This window comes from Cupressus sempervirens, chromosome 3 (assembly GCF_028749045.1).
Source record: "Cupressus sempervirens isolate cs-2001-9-10 chromosome 3, ASM2874904v1, whole genome shotgun sequence".
Taxonomy (NCBI): Eukaryota; Viridiplantae; Streptophyta; class Pinopsida; order Cupressales; family Cupressaceae; genus Cupressus; species Cupressus sempervirens.
In genome coordinates this window covers 751,646,181-751,657,872 of record NC_143120.1, presented here as the reverse complement: position 1 = coordinate 751,657,872, position 11,692 = coordinate 751,646,181, and the positions used below count along the sequence as shown (strand labels likewise).

Sequence of the window (11,692 nt, the reverse complement as noted above, 5' to 3'; positions counted from 1 at the left end):
ATGAGTAGCTTGGTTTCCCCTGTAAACAAGAAAAAAGTGTTTGATTCTTAGAATAAAAAATTGAGAATGATGATGAACCGAGGGAAGCCATAAGATTAGTTGACTGTGATGGGTCTATCAACCATGATGTCTTTATTTCCCTTCCTGATGTTGAGGTCAAGGGTTTTGAGTGTTAGTTCGAGGAAAAAGATAAAATTTTATGGGAGAAAAAGGAAATGAGGAAGGTGAGAATGTCTTTGCTCCACATTGTGGATGATGATGAGCTCAATGTGAAACTCACATAAAACAACATCAAAGACCTACTCATAGACCCTTCACATGGAGTCTTGGAGATTGCTAAAGACATTTATTTGTATTCCCTAAGGCTGGAGAAATGGTCCTTCCACTCTATTAAAATTTTGAACCTCAAATGCAAGGTTTTAGAGGGAAAATTTGAAGAATTGGAGATCAAGAGTGGACAAAAGGAAAGTAGGAAAGAGGAGCAGGGGAATCAAGAGGCCTTAGAAGATGTGAGAAATATTTTTTTCCAAATGGAGAAGACTACAAAAGAAGTGCTTCCCAAATGTCAGGGTTTACTTGACTCTATAGTGGATTGGTTGAACAGGGTTGTCAATGTCATAGATAAAGGTAAGGAAATTAACCTAGTGCTGGATTTGGAGGAACTAGAAAAGGACAACAAAGAGGCTGGACCTTGAAAAATGATGTGCTCCAACATGAAAAAGAAATAGAAGGAGGAGGTTCAGATTGACCAAAGCAACATAAAGAAGGTCACATAGGAGATTAAAGGGATTCAGTAGGAGCTGAAAGATAAGGTGAAAGATCTAGCCTAGGTAGCCTCTCTTTGTGTTGCTGTTTTTTGTCTTTGTTGTTGTAGCTAGGCAGTTAGCTAGTTTTGTTCTTGTTTGATTTTTAGTGCTGGTTTTTGCCGGGTTAGATTGGTTGTGGTTTTGGGTGTGTCTGCTGGTCAGAACATTGTTTCATTTTAGAAGTTAATGCTTTCTTTTTTTAAAAAATCTTTTAGACTTTTAAGTCCTATGTAAAAATCCTATTTTAATCTTAATAAAAAACATTTGTAAAATATGTATATCATAACATTAATATAAAATTAACTGATAACACATAATTAAAGAAACAATAATAACTTTAAATAATATCAGAATATTCAAAATTATAAAGAAACTTCCTTTCAAGTTCTATCAACTTATTACCGACAAAGTATTATATCATCCATAAAAAATAATTATTGTGTGAACGTGAACACATTAATCACGATTTAAACAGATCTTACAAGTGAATACACAACCTGTATGATACAACATACCAAATCTAAACGAAAAGCCTAGAGACTTCTAATATAGTAGACCAAAAGCCTATGAGCAGTAGAAGATTAAAGACGATCATCATATAATCTCCATTGTACCTTATCGTTGGTTTTGATTTATCAAAATACAATTGGCTGCCATTTATATCTCACCCTAAACGAATTTGGCCTTAACGTAATCCACAAGATCTTGGGTGATGCGGAAAGCCTTGCTCAACACGGAATCGGGAAGAGGCGGATTCGCTGCAAAGATAGAATTTGCAACCACCTGAACTCCTGGAAGTTGGCTGCTCAATGCAGCTATGGCCACTGCATTCTCTTTCCCCACATTCTGCTGGAAATGCACGAGCGCCTTTGGAAACACAAACACATCTCCCTTCTCCAACGTTTTGCTCAAAAATTTGTTATTCGTATCAATGAACCCAACAAAAAGTGTGCCTTCAAGTAAAGCAAGAACTTCAGTGGCTCTGGGGTGTGTGTGGGGAGGATTTATTCCACCCACTGCGTAGTCGATGCGGACCAACGATATTCCGAGCGTGTTAAGCCCTGCTATCTGATTAACATTTGCAGCTGTTATGTTCGACCCCACTGCATTTTCTGTATTTCCCGGCTGCCCGAGTCCCCGGAAAAAGAAATCATCTGCTGAAACCGTCTTTGGGTCTTTGCACGCGAAACCGTTCACCAAAACTGCTCAATCAAAACTTGTTAGCAAATCACATAAACACAGTGAAACATATAATAGTGAGAAAGAACAAAATAGACTAACCGTTGCTTTGCTTGTCTGCAACACAGAAGTCTTGCAAGGGATTGGCATCCCCTGCAATGACACGTTGGCCAGTGTAAAAGCATATGAAAAGATAAAGTCCTAATGTTGAGTAAACCATGGGATTCGCCATATTATGCAGGATTGTTTAAATCTGGACAAGATAGGAAAGTGTGTTTGCCCTGCGTATTACACGGATTAAATAGCCCGAATATCATCAACTTCTCAACTAATAATTCAAATTCGCTGTAGATTTATCTTCGCCATTCAACGCCAAACCAAAAGGTAGTACGCTTTCGTTCGCTTACGTCTTATAAATTGGTTTCATATCATAAAGTTAGTTCTGCGGATGACCTCTCACCTAAGCACCCACGAGGAATCATTCAAACAATGTCTTTATCTGATGGTGTGGAATTAAAAGTAACGTACATACTCTTTTCCCTTTTCCTTTTAGTCAGCTATAACGATTGAATCGGCCTGAAATATCTAATAAACAAGTGTTTTGTTAGTAAATCATATTATCAATCAACGTGGCTGGCAGACTTTTGCTGTTTTTTCATATCATAGCTTCTGTATGTGCAACAACTTGGAAATGTTGGCTTTATTCGAAGGATTTGGATTCTGAAAATATAATAACTAGTCGTCGAAGAGTGTACTGTTTAATTCTATTGATGCGTCAATGTGACGATGGATTACGAATGCTAATCCGAAAGTTGGTGGGAAAATGTTACACGGTTAATCAGAAACGATCATAATCATTAATATGCTGTTTTATTGTATTATTGATTATTATTTTTTATTTTCAAATTTTCGACTGATCACCGTTGCTAGCTGACTTTTGCTGTCTTTTCATATTGTCGATAGCTTATGTATGTGTGACGATTGATGTAACTGATGGGTTTATTCCCGGACTTGGATTCTTCAAATAAATTAATCACTTCTCAAAGGATGTCTTTTTTCCATGTGCGTCACCGTGACGATGGATTACGAAGGGCAGTGCGAAAGTTGATAAGAAAAAGTAGACGACTAATTAGTTTTAGAAATCATCAAAGTAGGGGAGAGGGATCGGTCAATATATATTTAATTTGATAAATATCTAACGCTTTTAGAATATATATATTTCTAACGTGTAAGAAATACGTTAATAATTCTTTGATTTCAAACAATATTCGAAGTTATCATAATAAAATAAAATGTAGAAGACAGGCTGCTTAAACATCACACACTAAGCTTCATTCCAACACTTAAAGTGTTAAATAGTCAAAGTTGACTTATTTTTTTAAAGTTTAATTTTCTCCTTAGTGTGATGTTTAAAGAAGACAGTCTTGTTGTACAAGTATGCAGTTGTATTCATTTTGGATGGATTATAGATATAATAATATTTTGTTTTTTTTTTAAGTTTTCTTAAAAAGTGCAGCATTCAAATGTATGAGAAGACCAAAAAAATTTTATCATTTGTAACTATATATTGTTGGTAAACAAAATTTGTCACTGTGAAGTTACTTCTTAAAATGACCCCATTCGCCTTGTGAATAGTGACAAGCATGCCAACAGTTGGAGAGATCGCAACTAATCACTATCAAATTACAATCTTCCTCTGTGTTTGAGAGTGGCAGCGCCCTCATAAGATATGGACCTATTTGTGAATTTTCAATGAAAATGTATTCAAACTTAGAAGATCAAAAGAAAGCTATTGACGACGAATGCGCCACATGACTTCAAAGCTTCCCTAGATTGACATAAACTGCTAATGAAAACAACCAAGAACTACACTTGAAAATTGTCATTAACACAATATGAATTTAAATAATTCATGAACATTTAAATGATACCATGAAAACACTCATTACCAAGAATCAACACTTCAACAATTTAGAAGTATGGAAAAAGAACCCAAATGCACATTCCTTTATTTCCTTGCACCAAGAACATAAGCATAAACTTCGATTACAAAGACAACCTCTGTACACACTTTCCAAAAATTGTCTTATCACCGAAATATAAGTGTTCCCTTATTCCAAATTCCAAAAAGTCTCCTCTTACATGAATTGTTCCTGAATTTATAAGCTATTCTATCTTAACTAAGTTTTTGGGTTCGTAACCACTCAAAAAGTTAGAGTTCGAGAATTCAAAATGCATATGACAACAAACTCTAAGGCCCTGTTTGGTCGTGGGTATAGGAATGGAGAATAGGCATGTAATATTGGGAATAGGAATGGCTATTCCAATAACAGGTATTTTTTGGAATAGGTATAAGCTCATTTTAGAAGCAAAATGAGAATACGTATTCCTATTCCCTATTCCAAGTGACGAACCAAACAGAAAATGGAAAACATATTCCAACTTTTCTATTCCTATTCCAACAACCAAAGGAGCCCTAACTTTTATTTATAAAGTCAAAGTTGAAAATTTTAACATTATGAGTCACAATAAGTGACACATGTCACCTTGATAAAATGGAAACTCAAAATATACAATTTGAAGGAGAAGCATGTAATTGGTCTTGTTGACGTAGCTTTCCATCTTCATCTGCCTCTTCTTTTTTTGTCGTCACTTCACCACTTGGATAGTTGAATGTACTATGAGGTAGTCAATCAAAATGAACTTGGCGTCTTTTCTCTATCAGTGAGAATTGTGGTTCTACTGTTAGATTCTTCTAGTTTTGAAGCTCCAATCATTCTCATGGACATGCGAAGAATTACAATGAGGAATTCAATTCCTCTATTTAGCGTTCCATGACTTTTATTTTCATAGTGGATCTATATGGATCTATATGAGATAGCTCCAAAGTTATCCTCTCATAAGATCATTCGATCAAACCATGTCACTGCAACACTACTCAAAATGGCATACTTGGATTCGAAGCATCAGTGAAGCCATTCTTTGGCTTCTATAGAATCTGATTGCACTTACCCAAATAAAAATAGCTATGGCTATATCTTTAATGAACCATGAGCAATACTACATCCTCTAGACATAGCCATCATTCCTATTTAGAATTCTGTCAAACTTGGATATGTGTAAAAGGACAATACTACGAGATCAAACTTCTCTGATCTTACCACCGTACACATCCCCCCCCCTTTTTTTTTTCTATATTGCTAACATGGCAGCGATTCTGTGACCTTTGTCAAACATCCCAATGCATTCCCTTCTTCTTGGCCTCTATTAAATCAAGTTTTTTTAAAGGGAATGAAATGGCTTATGATACTCGTTGTTCCAATAACATGTGAAGCATTCTGCCAAACACTTGCAACGCTCTCTATGCTCCTAAAGTCTTATGCATATCTATGGCATTGTCACAAGATCCACATCTTCAATCTGCAGAAATGGTGTTGACATTTGACCAATGGATTCATATGTGGACTTTGGAACTTAGTTTGCGAGCCATTTTAACAGAAAGTCTCTGAGTTCATTTTACTATTGAATTTCGGTCGGACAACATGCATTTGGATGAAATTAAACTCTGCTCATTGCCATCCAAAAAAAGCAATTCACCAAACAAATGTTGTGCTTCCTTTACCAATCTCTTCAAATCACAATCACCTTCATGAGAGAGTTAGGAAAACACCATTTCATCTTAATTGGACGCTTACATATGATTGACTCCTTACCACTTGAGATGGCACTTTTCTGCGTATGATTCCTGTGTGCACTTGAAGACATCGAGTCAAATATTTTGGGGTATCGTGTGCCAATCTATAATCATTAAATGAGATTTAATTCCCTTTCAACACTGCCATATGCTATGCACGTGAATGTTAAACTGGTGTGTTTCTCAGACATTGCATCATGTAATATGTTGCCCCATGCGAGCATCTTGAGGTTTTATAGGCGATATTTTGTCAAACAGTTCGCTGCATCCTGAAGGTCAACAGTACTTTAGAGAATTGGCCAAATAAAGCCTTGATTGTTCTTTCCATTCACTATGCGCATAAGTCAGAGACATGATAACTTCATTCCAATCCTTGTGAGCAGCGAACATTGTCTTCTGTGTTCTAGTATGTGATCTTCATTGATGATTGTTAGATCATCATAAACATGTTCGCAAATCCCCCTAATTGCATTGTGGTAAAATGGTTCACATGTGAAGAAGATGCCTTTGATATGATGTTCCAGTGAGCTCGGTAATTCCTCTCATGCATGCATTGCCAAAGCAGTATATTTGAAAATTGATAATCATCTCCAATCCTATGACTTGGTTTATTACTTTGGATTTCTTAGAGGGTTTACAGCTTCAAAATGCATCTTCATAACACCCGCACGCACACTTTGATAAAAATTGAAATATAAAATAGCACACTATTGAGTCACAGAGCTGAATAGGAAGAAAAATAAAACAGAGAAAATAGAACTAATTTTATTGATAAATATATGTGACTACAATATGTCACAAGCTGTGATTATGATAACGTAATCACAGCTTGTGACATATTGTAGTCACATATATTTATCAGAACTAATCGTAATCACAGCTTGTGACATATTGTAGTCACATATATTTATCAATAAAATTAGTTCTGTTTTCTTTATTTTATTTTTCTTCCTATTCAACTTTGTGACTCAACAGTGTGCTATTTTATATTTCAATTTTTATCATGGTATCAGAGCATATCTGATTTCTAGGCAGTCGCTTTTTTTTGGAGCAAATCTCTAATCTTCTTTGTTGCAGGCTGAAAATTGGGTGAGTAACATTGGGTTTGTTCTCTACACAAGTTTGGTGAGAATTTCATGTTCTTGTTAACTTTGAAGTGTTGAAAGTTCTTTTTTTTTTTTCAAAAAGAAGAGAAGTTGATTAATGGATTCTCTTGGTACTCCTTTATCCTCAATTAGATTGAATGGAATGAATTACTATGGTTGGGTTTCACAAATTGAAATGTCTCTAACTATACAAAACTATTATGATATTGCTAATGGTAGTGAGTAGAGACCAAAAGATTCTGGAAAAGAACATGATGATTGGGATAGGAGAGACAAGAAGGCAGCAACTTTGATAAACTTGACACTTTTAGAACAAGTCTTTCTAGAAGTTTGAAATAAAGAAGTGGAGTGCAAGTATGGAAGATCCTAAAAAGTTTGTATAAAAATTCAGGGGATGTATGGATTATATCTCTTGCCATAGAGATGTATAATCTAAAATTAAAAGGCTCACAGGAAGTAGTGTCTCATTTAAGTAAATTAAAGGAAAAGAAAATGAATTGGTTTCTCATGGAAAGAGCATAGATGATAAAGATTTTGTGCAAATAATTTTACAAAGTCTACTAGGCTCTTATCAATCTTTTATAAGGGGACTTGATATTGTTGATAAATTAAAAGGCATTAAATCTGATGAGTTGTGTGCTAAGTTAATTCAAGAAGAAAAACATTAAATAAAAGAAAGAGAATTCTCTATTGTTGATTGTGAATCTCAAGCATTTGTAATGAAAGGAAAACAATATCATCAAAGGACACAAAATAATAGATCTAATGGAAAGAATCGGAAGTATGGAGATAATAATAATTCATATAGGAATCCAAATAGAAGTAAGTGGAAATGTCATTACTGTGGTAAGCAAGGACACAGAGCTAATGCATGTTACAAAAGGATTAATGATTCAGAAAAGAATAAGTCTACAAAATCATTTGATTATAAGAGGAATGCTTTTTGTGTAACACTTAAAGCAAATAGTTCTTTTAAGGATGAATGGATAATTGATTCTTGTTGCACATAACATATGTCACATAATAAGGAGCAATTTGAGTTATTAAGTGAAAACAATGGTGAAAATATATATCTAGGAGATAATAGTCCTCTAGAAGTTCAAGGAAGTGGAAATGTTCAAGTAAATAATGGAATGTTTAAAAATGTGAAGCTTGTCCCTCAACTATCAACAAATATTCTTTCTGTCTTTCAAGTTGCAAATCAAGGATACAAAGTGGAATTCTACAGTGATAAATGCTTAGTCAAGGATGTGAATAAAAATTATGAAGGGCCTACAATTGGTAGAGTGGAAAATGGTCTTTATAAATTTCAAGAATTTATTGGAAATAAAGATGTATGTGCTATTGCAAAATATGATGATGTGAGCAGGTTGTGGGATGAGCGTATAGGGCATGTAAACTATCAAAGTCTCAAACTTATGGAGAAGTTCAAGATGGTACATAGTCTACCAAGAATCTCTCCAACAAATGCAGTATGTGAAGAATGTGCAATGGGAAAATAACATTTAGAAAGTTTCCCACAAGGAAAATCATGGAGGGCCAAAACGCCTTTACATTTAGTCCATAGCAATGTGATGGGTCCTTTCAAAACAACCTCACTTGGAGGTGCAAGTAATGTTCTCACATTCATAGATGACTATTCAAGAAGAATTTGGGTATACTTTCTACAAAAGAAGGAAGAAGTGTTCCATAAATTTAAGGAGTTTAAGGTTCTAACTAAAGAACAAAGTGGGAAATTTCTAAGAATTATAAGAATAGATAGAGGTTTTGAATACATGAATAAAGAAAAATGGCATAAAGGAAGAATCCACTATTTCCTACTCACCACAACAAAATGGGGTAGCAGAAAGAAAAAATAGGACTATAATGGAAATGGCTAGGTGTATGCTCCATTCTAGAAAAATAGAGGTACATCTTTGGGCTGAAGCAATTCATACAACAGTTTATATTCTAAATGGAACTCCTACAAAGGTTTTCATGAACATAACCCCTAAGGAGGAGGCTTAGAGTGGAAGAAAGCCTACTGTGTCTCATTTTTGTATTTTTGGTTGCACTGCTTATGCTTACATTCTTGATGAAAAGAGAAGTAAATTAGATAGAAAAAGTGAGAAGTATATAATGGTGGGAAATAGTGAAGAATCAAAAGGATATAGGCTATATAATCCTAATACAAAGGAAATTCAAATCAAAAGAAATGTTTTGTTTGATGAAGACTTTGAGAATACTAATTCCTCTACATTTTCTCAGTTTCTTTTTTTGCTTGAAAAAGATGAGGATATTGATTACTAATGTTTTAGAGCAAAATACGATATCTTCTAAAAAAGGAAAAGAAGTGCAGGATGAATATTCAAGTAGCGGTGATGATGAAAACACAAGGAATAAAAGAAAAACTCAAAGCATTCAAGAGGCCTATCATGAAGGCCCAATATTGTTGCTAACTATGCTCTTATGGCTAAGGTGATGTAGGTTGTAACTCCAAGCACATTTAAGGAAGCAATAGGAAAGGATGAATGGGAGGAGTACAACTCCTTGATGAAGAATAGAAATTGGGAATTAGCAACACTTCCATAAGGAAAGAATGTGGTTAGCTGCAAACGGACCTACAAAAAAAAGTTCAGATTAGATGGAGCAATTAAAAGATACAAGGTAAGGTTAGTGGTCCATGGCTTCTCATAAGAAGAAGGTATTGACTATATTGAGACATTTGCCCTTGTTGCTAAAATGACTTCCATTCAAACTATTATATCTTTAGCTGCAAAGTGTGGATGGAAAATGTTTCAAATGGATGTAAAAAGTGCTTTCTTGTATGGTGACTTAGAAGAAGAAATTTATTTGCAACAACCACCAGAATTTGTTAATGATGGTGAAGAACATCTAGCATGGAGGTTGAGGAAATCTCTATATGGCCTTAAATAGGCTCCAAGGGTGCGATACTCCAAAATAAATGAATTCTTTGTAACAAATGGATTTAAAAAGAGCATAGCTGATCTAGATGTATATGTTAAGCATATTGAAGATGAAATTGTTATCATTGTTTTATATGTGGATGATCTAATCATTACAGGGGATTCCAAGCAATGTATTGATGACACCAAGACACAACTTAATTTTTTTTTTGAGATAACTGATCTTGGATTGATGCACTATTTCTTGGGCATGCAAGTTTGGCAAGAAGATAGTAGGATTTTGCTTTCCCAACCAAATATGCTGTTGATGTATTGAAAAAGTTTAATATGAGTGATTGTAAGCCATCTAATACACCATGTGATGTAAGTTTAAAATTAAGTACTCATTCAAATCAAAAGAAAGTGGATGGAAAACTTTATAGGCAACTTTTTTGTAGTCTTTTGTATCTTACAATAACTAGACTAGACATTGCATATGGAGTTGGTGTTGTGTCTAGGTACATGGAAAACCCACACATTGAACATTGGAAGGCTACTAAGAGAACCTTGAAGTACATCAAAGGAACTTACAAGCTTGGCATTGAGTACCGACATGGAGGAGACCCTACTTTAGTAGGCTATACAGATTCTGACTATGCAGGTGATATTGATGATAGTAAATCAACTTCAGGATATATATCTTCCACCTTGGATCTAGACCAATCTCTTGGAGCAACAAGAAGGAATTAATAGTGACACTATCATCAAAAGAAGTCAAATATATTGTAGCATCAAAGGCATCTCAAGAAGATTTATGGATCAGAAGACTACTTGAAGAGATATGTCATCAACACACTCATCCAACTACCATATTTTGTGACAACCAAAGCATAATGAAGCTTGCAAAGAATCCTATCTACCATGCAAGATCTAAACATATTGAAGTTCACCATCACTTTTTTTGAGACCTCATGGAGAGTGAAGTAATCAAGCTACACTTCCATGGCATTGAAGATCAAGTTGCAAATATCTTTACCAAATCATTGTCTACAGTCAAATTTCTCAAATTTCAAACTTTGTTATGTCTCAAAGAAGTTGATGTTTAACTTTATTATTGTAATAATTTATCATGCATAATATCTTTAGTTGTAGAAATTAAGGGAGGGTGTTGGAATAACTAATATATCTACCTCCATGTCGGTTGCAACTAAACTGTTGTTCTGTTTAGTGGATGTTTGCTAACTAAGTAAATCTGTTTCTCACATTCCCTATTTCCCAGCAAATAGTTAAGGACACTTTCAGTGCTATCAAAAGTAATAAGTCATACCCTTCCACCAAAACATGCGTTTGGCCATGAGGAAGGTTGTTAGAATTAACATCAATTCTAATTAGAATTCTAGAAACTTCTGATTGCTAAGAGCCCTCTATAAATAGAGGCATAATCACAGCTTGTGACATATTGTAGTCACATATATTTATGAATAAAATTAGTTATGTTTTCTCTATTTTATTTTTCTTCCTATTTAGCTCTGTGACTCAATAATGTGCTATTTTATATTTCAACTTTTATCACACTTGCAAGAGTATTATTGATATAATGACTCTCATGATCTTTATTGATATAACGATACTGTGAGTTTTTGTGAAGCTTTTGGGCCAACCATGCCTCTTGATTTATGGCTAAGATTGAAAGTTATCTTCCTATCCTGCTTTGATAGTTATCCATAGATATTTTCACTACACATTCTCCTTCTGTAATGATTTCCAAAACCTCTATCAAGAACAAGTTTTTAGACTGTATCTTTCAATTTTATTTCTAATTGGTAGTTATTTGAAAGTTGAGGTCTGGGTTCAAAAGTTTGGGTTAGGATTAAGGAAAAAGTTTTAGTACATAGAGAGACAAAATTTTAGTATGTAGAGAGAGAATAGTTTTGGTACATTGAGAGAGAAGATTTTATCATTTTAAATTTACTTGCATTCCTAAGCTAAACTTTATTTTAACTTCTTGGGGAAGTTATCAAG

The 11,692-nt window shown here is 34.4% G+C and overlaps 1 protein-coding gene across 1 annotated transcript; it reads right to left on the bottom strand.

Annotated features, from left to right (window-relative positions):
- Window positions 1-1,240: 1,240 nt before the first annotated feature.
- Window positions 1,241-2,269, bottom strand: LOC149569003 (putative germin-like protein 2-1). Its single transcript, XM_089821812.1, has 2 exons — window positions 2,088-2,269; window positions 1,241-2,008 (listed from the first exon to the last, which is right to left on the bottom strand). The coding sequence occupies exons 1-2, from the start codon at window positions 2,215-2,217 to the stop codon at window positions 1,476-1,478; spliced, it is 663 nt and encodes a 220-aa protein (XP_089677938.1). The 5' UTR covers window positions 2,218-2,269; the 3' UTR covers window positions 1,241-1,475.
- Window positions 2,270-11,692: the final 9,423 nt, after the last annotated feature.